At 46.5% G+C, this 18,724-nt stretch overlaps 1 protein-coding gene across 1 annotated transcript in view; it reads left to right on the forward strand.

The window, feature by feature from the left end:
* Positions 1–18,724, forward strand: part of RASL12 (RAS like family 12) — a 56,859-nt gene that overhangs the window by 15,005 nt on the left and 23,130 nt on the right. Inside the window, exons 3-4 of the mRNA XM_075346023.1 lie at positions 5,454–5,510; positions 14,707–14,780. Coding sequence (XP_075202138.1) covers positions 5,454–5,510; positions 14,707–14,780 — 131 coding nt within the window. The remainder of the gene's footprint in view (positions 1–5,453; positions 5,511–14,706; positions 14,781–18,724) is intronic.

The raw sequence follows: 18,724 nt of genomic DNA on the forward strand, positions 1-18,724 counted from the left end.
ACCTGACGAATGTCTTTTGTCAGCCATGCGTTTTAACCCATCTCCCATAACCCTCAGGTTGTTCAGAAATTATATAGAATAGACCGATGAGGAAAATCATTCATCCCACTCCCCACTGAAAGCCCAGACCTGAGGTTGGAACCTGTAGGCACCAAAAAAGGGTGACTTGCCAGCAAATACTTAATGCAAACTCAGCCAAAGGTAAGATGACCAATTCTCCTGGTTATTGGACTCAAAACACAAAGCGATTAGTCTGCCTGTTGGATTGGGGAAGGAACGCTGAGGAAAAAGACAGATGTACCTCCAGATGAAATCAAAATGCCCTCCAAAATTTAGAGACAATTTGAATACATCTGATCTGACACCACATCAGAGGGAACCCCGTGAAACTTCACAATCTCAGAAACACACACGAGCCAACTTTTTCAAGTTAGGAACAGCAGGTAAAGCAGTCAAGTGCGCCATTTTACTGAACCTACACCCAGCACTACTAAGCTTATAATTTTTTCAGTGGACGAAGGAAGGTCAGTAGTAAAGTCCATGGATAAATGAGTCCATGATCTGTTAGATATGGTCAAAGGTGTGAGAGACCTGGACAGAAGAGTATGTGGGGTCTTTGAACGTGTGCAGACATTACAGGTCAACCACGTCTTTGTGTAACTTTGGCAACCAAAACAGATGACAAAGGAGCTCGAGGGTTGCTTTACTCCCTGAGTGTCTTGCAAGGACCGAGTTATGATGCTCATTAAAAATTTTGAGGTGCAATTGGAAAAGTACAAATAATTTTCCTGAGGGTTAAGAAGCAGGGGCATCCCCTTCAGCCTTCAAAACCTCACCCTCGAGCTCAGAATGTACAGCAGAGATGACCACCCCCTCCTGTAAAATAGAGACAGTCATCCGAGCTACTTCCCACAAGAAAACTCCAGAACAAAGCATTAGCTTTGACATTTTTGGCCTCAAGACAAAGTTAAACCTGGTAAAAATATAAAAATAAGGACCACCTAGCTTGTTTAGGATTAAGGTGCTTAGCAGATTTGAGGTACAGAAGATTTTTATGCTCAGTAATTGCAGTGACAAGATGAGCTACCCCCTCTAAAAAATGACGCCATTCCTCAAATGCAAGTTTAATGGCCAACAGTTTCCTATTACCAATATTGTAGTTCCTTTTGGCTGGTGACAACTTCTTTGAGAAAAAGGCTCATGGAGGCTCATGGATGCCACTTACTAGGAGATAACACTTCCCTAAACCCCCACCCCAGATGCATCAACCTCAACAATAAATTGTTGTGAGACATCAAGTTGGATGAGCACAGGTGCAGTAGTAAAGCATCTCTTCAAGTAAAGAATTCCCGGCAGGTGAGGTCAGACCATCTCGAAAAGTGATGAGAGTCAGTCGGAAGAGATAAGCCTCAGGATTGAGGGTCTCACTGGAGGAGAGATATCACAATCCCCACCCATTGTTTCTTGCTCCTGGAAGAGTGTGGGCAGAGCTTAAAATAAAGCTGGTAGGCTTCCTAAAAAATAACTTATCTCACATCTGTCATCAATCCAGGAGCACCACCTTGGGTTCTGGAATAGTATAGCTGTCTGTCAGTCATGTGGCCTAATGTTGTGGTTGCAAAACCCAAGAACTCAAGTCTGCCAGACCAAGATACAGGCTCTGCATCCGTTCTGCAAGGGCCTTTAGACAATCCATTTAAGGTCTGGGAAAAAAAAAGTGTTTCAGTTATAATGTCATGCAGTGACTACTGGGGTATAAAGGAAACACCCAGCGAGTGCTGCAACACACAGGGTACAATGGGAACATGATACAAAGGTGAGCCCTGGCGCTAGGGCGAGGGGAGCAGGGTCACCTCCTGCCACTCACCTAAGGCTAACTCCTAAACCTACTAACCTCTCTATACGGGACCATTCCCACTGTCGATGATTAAGTGCCTAGGTCCTCACTTGCTTCGAACTCACCTTGGCTAGTGAGAAGACTAGCAAGGGCACTAGTCTCCCCACACCAATAATACAATACAAGGAAAGGGAAACAGACAGTGGGAAAATCAACACAAAAGGAAAAACACGCTAAGCTCCTCTAATGAAGCTAAACACCACCGCTGCAATTGTTATGACACCTTAGTTTCTTCCAGAAATTAGCTCCTTCCAAAGTGGTCAGCATAAGAATGAAGAGATTCTATAACCAGCATCAGATGATAAGACACTTGACTATTTATAGCAAAGTTGACTGGTCACAAAAGAGCTGCACCTGAGATTAAGGCTGTAAATTACAGCCACATAGGAAAGAGTCCTTAACCCCTACAATACCAAATAAAAACAGATACATTTAAACACTAGGCTGCAGACCTGCGCATCATAAGGGGTTTTGACCTTCTGGTCTCAGAATCACCAGAGGTCTCCCCAGAGTGGAACACACCCATGACTTTTATCACTAGAAGAATAAGGGGTACTTTGCACGCTGCGACATCGCTACTGCGATATCGTCGGGGTCAAATCAAAAGTGACGCACATCCGGCATCGGTAACGACATTGCAATGTGTAAAGCCTAGATGCGCCGATAAACGATCGCAAAAACGTCGTAAATCGGTGATCTGTGTAGCGTCGGTCATTTTCATAATGTCGCACCAATAGGAGATACGATGTTGTTCCTCATTCCTGCGGCAGCACACATCGCTATGTGTGAAGCCACAGGAGCGAGGAACTTCTCCTTACCTGCCTCCACCGGCTATGCGGAAGGAAGGAGGTGGGCGGGATGTTTACGTCTCGCTCATCTCCGCCCCTCCGCTTCTATTGGCCGCCTGCTGTGTGATGTCGCTGTGACGCCGCACGACCCGCCCCCTTAGGAAGGAGGTGGGTCGCCGACCAGAGCGACGTCACAGGGCAGGTAAGTGTGTGTGAAGCTGCCGTAGCGATAATGTTCACTACGGCAGCTATCACAAGATATCACATGTGCAACGGAGGTGGGTACAATCGCGCTCGGCATCGCTAGCCGATGCTAGCAATTGTCGCAATGTGCAAAGTACCCCTAAGTGTCTCCTGCAAGCTAGTCCAGCTAATCTGTGTAACCACGGCTCCACCCCTGATTGGCAGCTTGCTGACAATGCAAAGTGTACAAGGAAGCTGCCAATCATGGATGTGATACACAACACATCAAATTGAGCAGTACTACTTCTGCAACTGAGAAAACAGGGATTCTATCAAAACCACACCAAAATAATACAGTAACTGATACAGTGAGAAAGAAAAAGTATTTAGTCAGCCACCAATTGTGCAAGTTTTCCCATTTAAAAAGATGAGAGAGGCCAGTAATTGACATCATAGGTAGACCACAACTATGCGAGACAAAATGAGAAAAGAAATCCAGAAAATCACCTAGTCTGATTTGGCAAGATTTCTGGCTCTCACAGACCTGTAACTTCTTCTTTAAGAAGCTCCTCTGTCCTCCACTCATTATCTGTAGTAATGGCACCTATTTGAACTTGTTATCAGTATAAAAGACACCTGTCCACAACCTCAAACATTCACATTCCAAACTCCACTATTGTGAAGATCAAAGAGCTGTCGATGGACACCAGAAACAAAATTGTAAGCCCTGTACACGGCTGGAAAGACTGAATCTGCAATATGCAAGCAGCTTGGTGTGATTAAATCAATTGTGAGAGCAATAATAAGAAAATGGAAGACATACAAGACCACTGATAATCTTCCTCAATCCGTGGCTCCACGCAAGATCTCACCCTGTGGGGTCAAAATGATCACAAGAACAGTTAGCAAAAATCCCAGAACCACATGGAGGGCCTAGTGATTTACCTGCATAGAGCTGGGACCACTGCAACAAAGGCTACCATCAGTAACACACCACGCCACCAGGGATCCTGCAGTGCCAAATGTGTTCTCCTGCTTAAGCCATTACATATCCGGGCCCGTCTGAAGTTTGCTAGAGAGTATTTGGATTATCCAGAAGAGGATTGGGAGAATATCATATGGTCTGATGAAACCAAAGTAGAACTGTTTGGTAGAAACACAAATGGTCGTGTTTGGAGGAGACAGAATTCTGAGTTGCATCCAAAGAACACCATACCTACTGTGAAGCATGGGGGTGGCAACATCCTGCTTTGGGGCTGTTTCTCTGCAAAGGGACCAGGACGACTGATCCATGTACATGAAAGAATGAATGGGGCCATGTATTGTGAAATTTTGAATGCAAACCCCTTCCATTAGCAAGGGCATTGAAGATGAAACGTGGCTGGGTCTTGCAGCATGATAATGAAGCCAAGCACACCACCAGAGAAATGAAGGAGTGGCTTTGTACGAAGCATATGGAAGTCATGGAGTGGCCTAGCCAGTCTCCAGATCTCAACCCCATAGAAAACCTTTGGAGGGAGTTGAAAGTTTGTGTTGCCCAGTGACACGCCCAAAATATCACTGCCCTAGACGATACTGCATGTAGGAATACGCCAAAATACCACCAACAGTGTGTGCCAAACTTATGAAGACTTACAGAAAACATTTGACCTCTGTCATTGCCAACAAAGGATATATAACAAAATATTGAGATGAACTTTTGTTATTAACCAAATACTTAATTTTACACCATAATTTACAAAAACAAATCTTTTCAAATCAGACAAGGTGATTTTCTGGATTTTATTGCTCATTTTGTCTCTCATAGTTGTGGTCACCTATGATGTCAATTACTGGCCTCTCTCATCTTTTTAAGTAGGAGAACTTGCAAAATTGGGGGTTACTAAATACTTTTTTACCCCACTGCACATCCCTGGAATCAGCCTGGCCTCTACACTGATGTTTTGCTGCTCTCAGATTACACAACAAAAACCAGATTACAGATTCCATTTGACATATCAGGAGATACATCCTGATAGTCTACAGTAGTTGATGGTAAGAAGTTCTAATAACTGCTTTTGGGGTTTATTGAATATTAATTTGATGCTCTTTTGCTGACTTCATCTACTGTATATCAGCATATTACACTATATTGAAAGGATTATGTATTTATTTTGCTAATCACAAGTAGACACTTGCTAATACAATGATAGATTTTGCACAATAACCTTTCTTTGTTGCTATATTATATGCTATAACATGTAAGTGACCTATTTCTCACTACTTAGTGTATTGGTGAGTATATCATAACACAGGTTCGTGCAGTTGAATGTGGTTGTACTCTGTGCGTAATAACAGCTATTTGTCTAATTACCTCTAAAATCCACTTTTCTATGTCTGAGGCAATATTATGATTATTAATCCTTGATCAGTTATCATTTTGTATGGATTATATTCGTGTGGCTGTCAATTATTTACCCTGTGTTGCTTATATCAAGGTTTGTACTATGTCATATGTCAAAAGTCAGATTCATTTCTCATTGGGCGACTGACCAACTTTCAGAATACAGATGCAGAATTCATTAACAATTGTTTCTTCTTTCCAGCGCTGGCAGTAAAGTTCCTGACCAGGAGGTTTATAAGTGAATATGACCCCTTCCTTGGTGAGTATTCTGTTTCATGAATATAGAAATAATAATATTAATTTTTATTAACATTATTATTTAATTATAAGCTTAATAGTTAATAAAAAAAGGTTAAAAAACCAAGTGAGAAAATTTTGCATTGCACTCAGACCAGATAGTCAGCTTTTTATCTCATCCAGATTCTGGATGAGTGAAATGTTGCAGCATGCTGCGATTGTCAGTGAAAGACGTGCCACTCACACCCATACAAGTCTATGGGTGCGAATGAAACATCAGACTGCACTCGGATGACATCTGAGTGCAGTGCGATAATCGTGTCAGCTAACAATAGAGGCGATGGGGAGAGTAATTCCTCCCTCTCCTTCGTAGCTGTGATCCGATCGCAGGATCGGATCACAGTATAATGACACTTGGCTTACACTCGCAGCACAGCGGGAGCCGAGGGTCATTGGCATATTGCATCGGATGCCATACAATTGTGTGAATCCAGCCTTAAATAGAGTATAGTACTCTTATAGTTGTGTCTTCATCCTCTACTCCTTAATTTTCATATCCAATACTTCCTGTTTATTGTATTTGGTTTGGGGCAAATGCTACTGTAGCGCCCCATGGGGCAGGCGGTTAACCTACTCGTCGCCGTGCTATCGACTGTCGTTGTCATGGGTGGCCTAGCCTGGCTCCGTTGCCCCGAGGTGTATAGAAGAAGGCTGGGGAAGGATGATGGGGGTAGTAGTGGGAAGAATGTCGTGACGCCACCTGTGGTATGCGGCCAGGGAATTGGCCGCCGCTGCTGTCGATGTCCCCTGGGGTGGATGGTAGTAGTAGGCAGCCAAGGATGGTATCGCTCCCCACAGGTGAAGTGGGCCCCGGGGAGGATGATGAGAGGAGTAGTAATGGCGGGCACTGAGGCGCAGGGTGGCGGTGCTGGTATTCAAGAGTCAGACTCTATAGCTGCAGTTTCAGGTTGTTTACTCACTTTTGGTGCTGTGCTGCTCACCTGGTAATACCGGTCACTTACTGTGATGGGCTCCGTCGAACCCGAATCCTTTTAGAGATCAGCCCGGTTTGGTGTTCTGTGGGATCCCTCCTTGTAACACCTGTGCTGTGGATCCACTGGCTTGAAGCTACGAGGGGACCCTGGGTTTCATGAGTTGAGCTCTTGTCCCTATATGCAGGTGCCGCGGTTCCGCTGTGGGGTCTGAAGTTATCCAAGGTCCCGGATCCTATATGGCACTGTGCTCTAGGGTGCTTTGTGGCCAGGAAAGCTTGAAACTTTCCCCGTCCAGGCAGATTCTGGAAAACCAACGTGGAGTATGATTTTCCCTAGGGTCCTGCTGCCCTGTGTGGCGTTGGTTCTGAGGGGAGCAGAATCCCTCTCCCAACCGTTGTGAACTTCTCCTCCTTTCCACCGGAGCACCTGTTAGATGCGACTGCTCCGTTGCTCTCCTGCTGGAGAACTCTAACTATTGTGTTGGCTCCTGACTCCCCCTGCTGGCTGCTCCTCTCCCTCCCAGGTCCTAAACTAGTGGGACTGGGGCCCCTGTATGAGGGCATCCTGTTAATGCCACTCTGTAGGCGACCCCTTTATTACCGACCCTAGCCCAGTCCTCAGTGGTGACAGGGGCAACCTGGTGTCTATTTGAGTGTGTATGTGGTGAAACCGGGACTGATCTCCTTAGGAACCGGGCTTAGCATTACACCCAAAATTGGGTGCAATGCTCTGTGGCTGTTGCGCCCCTAAATACATCAGGGTACTACAGGGAACTGCATTCTTACCCAGGGTGCCGGACCTACCCCCCCATGGTTCCAGGTACCCAGGATACCGGTGTCACTCCCATCTGCACCAGAAAACCCAATCACCTCACATCAGTCACTGCCAGACACACCAGGGGGGTTGTTCTAGTTGGAAAATGGGCCAGCCACTTGGGAACTGGTCAGACTGAAAGGGGAGAGTGGAGAAGTGAGCTCCAGAGAGTGAGGAGCTGGGAGCGTTAGCTCCTGGGGAGCTAAGGAAAACTGATTGGGTCGTAAGCAGTGATTCGGGTCCAGAGGAGTCGGAGACCGGTTGCAGGGACGTTGGACAGGGGTGTGACGGACGCAGTCTTGGAGGGACTGTTAGCACCAGAAGGGCCCAACTGAACTGATCGGGACCGAGCACGACGGGGTACAGAACCCTAGGTCAGGAGCTGATTCAACGTCCTGACAATTCACCTGAAAGGAAATGATAAACCACACTAAACATTGTTCGTAGGAACTACCCTATCAGTCATTGCTACATGTAAGTGTATATCGCTCATTGTGGGCAATTTATCGGCTCATGTAAAAGGACCTTATAGACTTTTTTCTGTGCTTGTGGCAGGATAGGTAACCTTACATTTACAACTTGTAAACATCTTGAGATGGCTGGCGCAGCATTCAAGTTGTAAGCTGGAAAATGAGTTATATTTGGAAGTAGAGCCATGCCAGGGAGATTTTAGACAAGAGAGAAGTTATCTGGACTCTGTCTTGTGGGAATAATTGTCTTCATTAATGTGACAAGATGCAGAAATTGGTCAGGAATCAGGTTGGTTAATGGCCGAGATTAAAGAGATATGAACCTTTCCTCTGATGCTTAAAATCGTCTCCAGCACCCTGACAGGCAGCGAAGTCAATGTTTTCACTCGGGTTTATTGAGAACACTTCTCCGAGGGAATGTAATTCATTTCTGTCAGACTCCAGTCCGGAACGCTCACATTTAATTACATGGATTAACTGTTTCTTCCATGTATCAGTCCGCCCATTTATCCATCTATCACTGGCGCACCACCCTGCGAATTTTATCCAAGTATATAGTAGGTAATGACAGATTTATTTGTATTCATATCAGTTTCCATTGAATTTCCAATGTCAGGTACAGCAGGGATGTGCTTGCCCCAGAGTAACATACATTGTGACATATCCTTAGATTCTCTAAGGGGTTCTTTACACGTTGCGACATCGCTACCGCTATATCGTCGGGGTCACGGTTGTTGTTACGCACATCCGGCGCCGGTAGCGACATCGCAATGTGTAAATCCTAGGAGCGACGATGAACGAGCGCAAAACAGTCAAAAATCGATCTGTGTCACATCGTTCATTTTCATAATGTCGCTCCAGCTGCAGGTACGATGTTGTTTGTCGCTCCAGTAGCGTCACACATCGCTGTGTGTGAAGCCGCTGGAACGACAAACATCTCCTTACCTGCATCCCCCGTCAATGCGGAAGGAAGAAGGTGGGCGGGATGTTACGTCCCGCTCATCTCTGCCCCTTCGCTTCTATTGGCCGGCCGCTTAGTGACATCGCAGTGACGTCAAACGCACCTCCCCCTTGAAGAAGAGATTGTTCGGTGGTCACCGCGACGTCGCCGACCAGGTATGTGCGTGTGATGCTGCCGTAGCGATAATGTTCGCTACGGCAGCAATCACAAGATATATCGCATGTGTGACGGGGGCGGGTGCTATCGTGCTGGACATCGCTAGCTGATGCTAGTGATGTCGCAATGTGTAAAGTACCCCTAAGATTTCATGTATAAATACTAGTTAACGTTGCATGATTTCAAGAACAGTCTAAGGCCCCCTTCACACGTCAGTGATTCTGATACGTATGTTGCAGTTTTTATACGTATCAGAATCATGGACATACGCAGAGCCATTAAAATCAATGGGTCTGCGCACATATCAGTGATTTCTCACTGCCGTGTTTCTGTGTGGCGCACACATGTGTCTGTGTGTTCCACACGGAAACAAGTTTGCATTTTTCTGACATCACTGATGTCCCACGGACCACACTATGGTGTGATCCGTGAAACAAGTACCAGAAAAATCACGTACATTTAAAATAAAAAGCATTTTAAACTCGCCTTCTCCAGCCTTCTCCAGCGACGCTGTCTTCAGCTGCTGCTGTCTCTGCTTCCAGGCCGGCTAATTATGCTCATGCATATGCACTTCACAGCCGACCCGGAAGTAGCTACAGAGGGGAGACAGCGGCGGCCGGACACAGCATCGTGGGAGATATCAGCACCACGGACAGCAGCGGTGTGGACAGGCGATTACAAGTGCCTGATCTCCGTGTATTATCACGGATAGGACATCACACATATGCCAATATCATGGCAAATGGAGGGACATATGCACCTTTATCACACATTACACACATGTTTTTCACTGACGTGTGAAAGAGGCCTAAGGCTAAGTTCACACATGCAGGATTTTCTGTGGATTTCACATTGGAAATGTACAACAATTTACCTTACAATAGACGTAAATGGAGTATTCAAGATCCTATTCACACATAGTGGGGAAAAATCCACATGAAAATGAAAGCATGGTGCAGATTTCAAATCTGTAACATGCTCATTCTTGTGTGGATTTTCATTGCAGATTTCACTGCTTTTTGCAGATTTTGTTTGGGAATTTATAACCAAATACGCAGTGGAAATTTTCTGCAATGTCTGAACATGGCTAAACAGCTCTGCTTCAGTTAATGGTCGATTGGGGTTTCTTGCATTAGAGGAAATTATCCTGAGATCCCATCCTTCATCTACACAGAACTTGTGCACAGACACTTTTACATGTAAAATCAGCTTTAGGCCCCCTTCACACGCACGTGTCTCCGGTACGTGCTAGGTCCGTGCCCGCATCTACCGGAGACATGGGCACACGTAAACCCATTAAAATCAATGGGTTTATGTGCACACACGTGTGCAGCCATTGGCCCGTGCCTCCGTGTGGAGCAGACGTGAGCCCGTGTGCTCTACACGGATGCATGTCCGTGTTCCTCCGGCAGCACGGGTGTCACACGGCCCGCACACATACCACATGGAAGTAGTGTGGATTCTGTCCCATGTGACACGCGCCGGAAAAACACACGTGTCAGAGAAAAAAAAAAAAAACTTTACTCACCTTCTCCAGCCCTCCTGTCTCTGCCACTGCTGTCACTTGCTTCCGACCGCCGCTCATTATGCTCATTTAATATTCACTTCAGTGCGGCCAGAAGCAGCAGCAGCAGCGAGAAGTTGGCAGGACCGGAGACCGAAGATCAGCACCAAGGACAGCGACGCCAGGGACAGGTGAGTTGAAAGTTCTCGTTCTCCGTGTGTTATCACGGATAACACACGGAGAACACACGTAGTGCCATAAACACGGCACACGGAGGGGAAAACGCACCTTTGACACGTCCGTGAAACACATGCGTGATTTTCATGGACGTGTGAAGGGTGCCTTAGGCTGGCTCCACACGAGCATTACTGCAAATTCATCGCGTGACACTCGGCTCCTGCTCTGCTGGAGTGTAAGCCGAGTGTCATTCCACTGTGCTGTGATCCTGCGATCGGAACACAGCTGGGGAGGAGAGTGAGGGACTAAACTCCCTATCGCCTCCATTGTCAGCTGATGCGTATATCGCACTGCACTCCGATGTCACGCGACTGCAGTGCGATGTTTCTCTTACACCCATATACTTGTATGAGTGCAAGAGAAAACAAATCGGATTCCACCTGCAGCATGCTGCGATTGTTTTCTCAGATTAGGGCTGAGAAAAAAATCGCTCATGGGAGCGGCTTCATAGAGTAACATTGGTCTGAGTGGAATGTAATTTTTTTTTCGCATTCCACTTGCTCCGTTTTACTCGCCGTGTGTGCTTAGCCTTATTCTTCCCATTGTATGCACAGAACATATCCTCTGTAAGGTCTAATAGATTTGTTGGTTCACTTGCTCCAATGTCAGCACCAGAAGGGTTTGTCACCTGCTGGACCTTTGGTCCTGTTTTCATGTAATAGTCTGCTACTGGTCCACCTCTGCTACTGGTGGGTCGGACTGACTTTAACAATACCCAGGTTAGATAAAGTTCAAATATTTAAAATATTCAAAAGTTCCATTCAGACACAGACCTAGATGTAAACTGTATTACTGACTTATTTGACAGAATTTCAGAATTTGAAAAGGGTGTGTCCAATCAGATTTCTTATAGAAGCCCGATATCGACCTTACAACCATATGGACCTTAGATAAAAAAAAAAGTTTTAGTGTTGATAAATTTGGATAAACTAAAGATAACTGGGCCATAACGATGATAAGTGATGCTGTGCTCCTGGCATTCTGCATGAGAATATAAAGCTAAATTTATTTATTTTTTGCTGGCAGGACTATTAGAGTGTTATAAAGTACAAGGGTATGTCCATATCTAGTCACATTTCACTTCGGGAAATTATGTTATTTTGTACTGTGTTATTCTGGTTTCACATGTCCATGAAATTTGGGTCATGCTCGGAATGCAAAACCCGGCCTGACTGCTGAGTCTCCCTACCTGAGCTTGCTGCTGGGTCTTGTAATCTGAGCATAATCTATGTTTCACGGTTGTTTGACACCGGTCTAAGGGGTACTTTACACGTTGCGACATCGCTACCGAAATATCGTCGGGGTCACGGTTGTTGTGACGCATATCCGGCGCCGGTAGCAACATCGCAATGTGTAAATCCTAGGGGCGACGATGAACGAGCGTGAAACAGTCAAAAATCGCTGATCTGTGTCACGTCGTTCATTTCCATAATGTCGTTACTGCTGCAGATACGATGTTGTTTGTCGTTCCTGCGGCAGCACACATCGCTGTGTGTGATGCCGCAGGAACGACAAACATCTCCTTACCTGCATCCCGACGGCAATGCAGAACGAAGAAGGTGGGCAGGATGTTACGTCCCGCTCATCTCCGCCCCTCCTTTTCTATTGGCCGGCCGCTTAGTGACATCGCGGTGACGCCGAACGCACCTCCCCCTTGAAGGAGGGATTGTTTGGCGGTTACCGCGACGTTGCCGAGCAGGTATGTGCGTGTGAAGCTGCCGTGGCGATAATGTTCACTACGGCAGCAATCACAAGATATCGCATGTGCGACAGGGGCGGGTGCTATCGCGCTGGACATTGCTAGCCGATGCTAGCGATGTCGCAGAGTGTAAAGTACCCCTAAGTCCTTGTTCAGAATATGGTGATATAAAATAAGCAATTTTTCATTAAAAAAAAGTACAACTTTTATTTTGTATAATCCTTTATACTTCATCCGTATGTTCATTTATTACTTTCCAACCAGCTCTCGAGACCAGTATAGAAAAGCTATAGCTGGCACTAATTGAAGTGTCCAGCCAGCATATACAGTATAAGAGGGGAGTGAATACGACTGATTCTCCCATAGCATGTCACTGAAGGACAGTAAGAAGCAGATCTGCAGAGATTAACTCTTGCTAGCTTGCCTATGAACTACAAGTCTGTGGGTCGACGCCTGAGTCTCTCTGCGCTGATAACAGACATCAGAGAAGATAAAAGGCGGAGTGCAAGCATTTGGAGTTTCCACAAATCCTGATGCTACCATGACAGCTGGCAATGCTTGCAAATGCTTCCTTGAGACCCGCAACACACATCCGTTTTTCTTGTACGTGTGCGGTACGTATTTGCACGTACCGGAGACACGTACACACGGAGACCCATGTTAATCAATGGTAGATGGCACACGCACGTAAATTCACACGGAACGTGTGTCTGTGTCGTAAGTACGTGTGTGCGCTTTTCTACACTGACGACATGTCCGTTTTTTGCCGGCAGCACGCAGGCACGGACCCGATTTAGTCCGTATCGTCCGTGTCCGTTTTTAATCACGAAATCTGAAACACTTGTTACCAATCTAGCAGGTCAATTGATGGCAAACAAAAACACCAGGATCTCATGATGAATGATTAACAACGTTAATTGGGTAAGAATGCGGGCCTTTATAAACGGACAGCACACGGACAGCACACGTACGTATTTTATGTCAATACGGACATTCCACACGCACACACGGCTCGCATACGCCATCACACGGATGCCATACGTACCGGAGAAACGCCCCTAAAAAACGGAACACGGACCCGAAAAACGGACTGTGTTACACGGACGTTTTTTTTGCGGAAGTGTGTTTTAGGCCTATGACAGCAAGTCTGCTCCAGACAATGATCAGATTTGTGGCCTGCTTAAAAAATGGCTTGTGTACTGCCCGAGTCACTTGCATTGGTCTGTGTGCTGTCTGTACACCCTCCATTTTTTCAGAAGAAGCACATAAATATAAAATAATTGAGCTCATGGACACCTTTCCTCCAAGAAAGTCTAAAGGGGGCTTTACACGCAGCGACATCGCTAGCGATGTCGCTGGTGAAAGCACCCGCCCCCGTCGGTTGTGCGTCACGGGCAAATCGCTGCCCGTGGCGCACAACATCGCTCGGACGGTCACACTACTTACCTGCCTAGCGACATCGCTGTGGCCGGCGAACTGCCTCCTTTCTAAGGGGGAGGTTCGTTCGGCGTCACTGCGGCGTCACTAAGCGGCCGCCCAATAGAAGCGGAGGGGCGGAGATGAGCGGGCGGAATATCCCGCCCACCTCCTTCCTTCCTCATTGTGGGCGGCCACAGGTACGGTGTTGTTCCTCGTTCCTGCGGTGTCACACATAGTGATGTGTGCTGCCGCAGGAATGACGAACAACCTGCGTCCTCAACAACCAACAATTTTTTGAAAATGAACAACAACAATGGGCGATTTGGTGAGTATTTTCCATCGTTAACGGCCGCTCATATTTTTCACACGCAACGACGTCGCTAACGATGCCGGATGTGCGTCACGGAATCCGTGACCCCGGCCATATATCGTTAGATATGTCATTGCGTGTAACGGGGCCTTTACTGTTGAGTCTTTATTTTGCCAGATATAAAAGACAGCAACAAAGATGGGAAAGTAAAAGTACAAATGTTAATTTAGATGTCCATTTCTTCTATGATTCATGCAAACAATGAGATATTTTGGGCAAAGAACAAAGTAGTGAAGTCTATTTTACTATTCATATTTGGGTGCGATGAGTGCTTTGATTTAGTGCAGTGGTGAGAAATGTAGCTGGCAGGAGAGGCGCAGCAGGCCGATATGTAGTAGGGTGGGTAGCACGACCGCCACTGAGAACGGCAACTGCGGAGGGGTTAGGGGAAGGTAAATGTGTCCTATGTTTTTAATAAGAAAAGCACTGAGGTTTTATGAAGAAGGGGATGACGGGGGCAATGAAATAAATGTCCGACAGTCCGATATCTGACAATTATCACAGATATAGATTTTTCTGATGACAGATGTTATTGCGGGAGTATGTATGATTAATCCAATTGTTTTTGTTTTTTTTGCTTGGATACTTTTGCAGAGGACACATACGCTAAAGAAGAAATCGTAGACCAGGAGCCGGTTCTTGTAAGAGTTATGGACACAGCTGATCCGGTGAGTACAGTATGTGAAAAAGACAAACTATTGTATTCTGTGAACTATAGCTTTATGTTGTTACTAGCCCAAATCAGAATTTGAGCCCACTAGGATATCCTCTCGGAGGACTTTACTAGTCCTGCTCGCTCCCACTTAGAAATCTCTGAAGACTTAAGGCCGCTTTACACGCTACGACATCGCTCAAGCGATCTTGTTGGGGTCACGGAATTTGTGACGCACATCCGTCCGCTTTAGCGATGTCGTTGCGTGTGAAACCTATGAGCGATTTTGAATCGTCGCAAAAACGTTCAAAATCGCTAATCGGTGACATGCCCCCCTATTCCCAATTATCATTGCTGCTGCGTGTACGATGTAGTTCGTCATTCCTGCGGCAGCACACATCGCTGTGTGTAACACCGCAGGAACGAGGAACCTCACCTTACCTGCGGCCGCCGCCAATGCGGAAGGAAGGAGGTGGGCGGGATGTTATGTCCCGCTCGTCTCCGCCCCTCCACTTCTATTGGGCGGCTGCTTAGTGACGTTGCTGTGACGCCAAACGAACCGCCCCCTTAGAAAGGAGGCGGTTCGCCGGTCAGAGCGACGTTGCTAGGCAGGTAAGTAGTGTGACGGGTCTGAGCGATGTTGTGCGCCACGGGCAGCGATTTGCCTGTGTCGCACAACCAATGGGGGCGGGTACGCACGCTAGTAATATCGGTAACGATATCGCAGCGTGTAAAGCGGCCTTTAGGCTATTTTCACACAGAGTGTTTTTACAGCGTTTTTTAGCATGTTTTATGCCTTGGTTTTATGCAAATTCATGCTAAAAAAAACCTTTGCCTTCACAGTCCCAGCAAAGTCTATGAAATTCCTGAAATCTTATGTGCACACACACAGACACACACACACACAGACACACACACACACACAGACACACACACACACACACAAAACACCTGCGTTTTTTTTTCCTGGTTGTTTTGTCAACCTCCTTGGTTTTTGCTGCATTTTTGAAGGAATGAATGTAGCGCCCCTGAAGCACTAGTGAAGGTGCTACAAGGTTCTGCATCCCCACCAGGATGCATGGCATACCCCCTTAGGTACCCAGAACCCCAGTGTCGGTAGCTCCAAAAACCCAGGTAATCCCAGTTTTCCCCAACAATCCCCCATACAATGGGACTCAGCTAGGGTGGGACCATGGATGGCCGCCTAAAGGTGGAGCCACTCCAGTCCACTAGTTGACTAGGTGGGAGGGGCAGACTGTGGAGAGTAGTCAGTTGAGTAGTGACTGTGGAAGAGCGAAGGTGGAAGTGAAGTGACACCCTGACTCGGGTTAACGGTGACCTGGTACCCAGGAGAAGTGGTTGCCGGTGGAGTACTCCCGGAACTACGCACCGACGGGGTACAGGACCATAGGACAGGAAAGAGCTTCAAGCCGGCCTGTTAACACATGCACAGCAAAGGGGACCATCAAGGACCTTGCTGACCCAACAGAATCCGAAGACTCAGTAGCAACGGGAGAACCGGGGACAGGACCAGAGACTCCAACCCCACAGGGTTCACGCTAACGTCAGGCGGACAGAAGTAGACAAACCACAGACCGGGGACCCCCAGTGTTCTATACCACGGGGACCCATTTACCAGAGAAAGGTGAGGGGAAGAAGGTACCAGGGAACCAGACTGGCACTGGGACGAAGGGGACCTGGAGGCGAAACCAGCTGGCCTCGGACAACCAGTTAACATCTAAAGTAAGTAAACCAGTTGCACTGAATACCTGTCTGGACTCCTTCTTCCGACGCCCACCGCACCATACACCCGCTGGGGCAATACCCTACTTGCGGAGGAAACCCATACTAGCTGCTCATACCTGCAGAGGCTGCTCCCTATACCTGGCTGTAACACCGCAAGTAGCGTCACGAATAAACTCTATTCAAATGTCCCCTGTAAATATCCCCATAACAAAAAGGGCCCAGGGCACAGAACCGGGTAACGGCCACCATCATGACATTCCCCAAGACGTACACTGCCTGAACTGAGTACCCCATATCCCTGGGTGCTACATGAGCATGTCAATTCTTTTCAGTATTTTTGCCATGGTTTTTCACCCTACAAATCATTGAAGAAGTGCAAAAAATGTAGCAACAATGCCATAAAAACTGCACCAAAAACGCAGAAACCCACCAAGAGACTTCTTGCCACAAGATAAGGTTTTACTGCGGAAAAAAATGAGCCAAGAACGCTATGTAAACATCATAGCCTTAGGGTATTTACATATGATCAGGACACACTGAACGTGGCGGGTCCTGACCTGTAGGCTGTGAGTCTCCTCCGTACGAGACCGCAGCTGCTCGTGCCCATGATCCGGGCTCGGGCAGTTGCGGTCTCTCGCTTGTGTTCTCCCTGTGGTGAACACTTGTGTCTCCACAGCAAAGAATTGACATGCTGATGCTCAGAAAGCCACACCGCAGGTCAGTTTTCGCTGCGGGAAAAGCAAACACAGTGAGCATGGGATTTCTAGAAATTCCATACACTGTGCTTGTACTGTACAACGCAGCGTTATGGACGCAGCAAAAACACAGAGCATCCGAAACGCTGTGAACCCTGATCGTGGGCATGCACCCTTATGGTAGCAGAACAAATAAATTACCAACAATCCCTTTCATGCTGGACACCAGTAGTGCCCAACAGACCCCATTGACTATATTGTGGTAAGTCACATTTACATGTCCAGGATTTTACCACACAAAATGATACCGCACTATTCTGTTCGGTAATTTCATTGGAATCTGCGACACAGATCATCATAGGTAGCACACAATGGGGGTTGTAGCCACAACTGGAGAAGTACCAGAGAGAGCACTTTATTATTCCAGAATATTTTATAATTCAGTTTTAGTCATCAAATATAAGTTTAGTTTTCAAACAGCAATAAAGGGTTAATTCTGAAGCTTGTTTTGTGCTGTACACAAAGATAGTGAGCCTCTTTGTTGGGATCTGGTGGACTCTGCTCAGGTTGTAAGACAGACAGAGTGCTCCGGTGCTGGACAATGAATCTTTTGATCTGAGTTTCCAGCAAACTCAAAAGGGCCTTTGAAGTGAGGTAGAAATGATCAGGACTTCTTGGTATTAGCTGAAAATGCACAAGCCGTGAACTGTACTATCTGTACTCCAACCGGCTGACCTTGGCTGAGGACTCGGTGACCACAGTGCAATAAAATCCCAGGGAACTGAAATTCACCATTAGGTTGAGAGACGGGAGTTCACTGACCTTATGCTTCACTGCCGCAGTTATCAAAGGGGCAAATAAAAAAAAAATGACTAAAGTGAGGCTCTAAAAAACATTATATCTTTGCTGAACCCTCTTTTCTGGTACAACTACAATCCTGCTTGCTGTAACTTTTGCTATGACACCTTTACATTTAGTTTGATACTCACTTATATATGACTAGTTTCCTCTTTGAAAATGTTATCTGATGGTGGAAGGTGTGATTGTGAAGATTGGAGTCAGGCTGTATGTAGAATGTCCTGCCCTTTGATTCACTAATTATTCCCTGATGTGATTACCTTTTGTTAATTTCCCTTAACAAGTTGAGCTCCTACAATCCCTCTTACCTATTCCTCTAGCCTTCCCTATATATCTGGGGCTCTCTTAAGGGGTGCCTGCATGCGTGTGCCACCTTTTGCAAAGTGCCAACGTTGCTAAGTGCTGGGGAGTTATTTCAATGGCAGTTAGTCAGGGCAGGAGTCAGGTAAACTAATCTTTGATACTCGGTTTCCACCATGACTATTATTTCCATCTCTATCATCCTATGTGCCTTTACTGTCCACTTTCACCGCCCTGTCCCCCCTCCATCACCACTCATCCACATCAGTCCCTCTCTCCTCCCCTCTCCTATGTACAGCTCCCAGGCCCTTTTCACCTATCTGAATAACCTCAATCCTTCATGCTCCAGGCTATCACACAA

Source organism: Anomaloglossus baeobatrachus, chromosome 4, assembly GCF_048569485.1.
Source record: "Anomaloglossus baeobatrachus isolate aAnoBae1 chromosome 4, aAnoBae1.hap1, whole genome shotgun sequence".
Lineage (NCBI taxonomy): Eukaryota > Metazoa > Chordata > Amphibia > Anura > Aromobatidae > Anomaloglossus > Anomaloglossus baeobatrachus.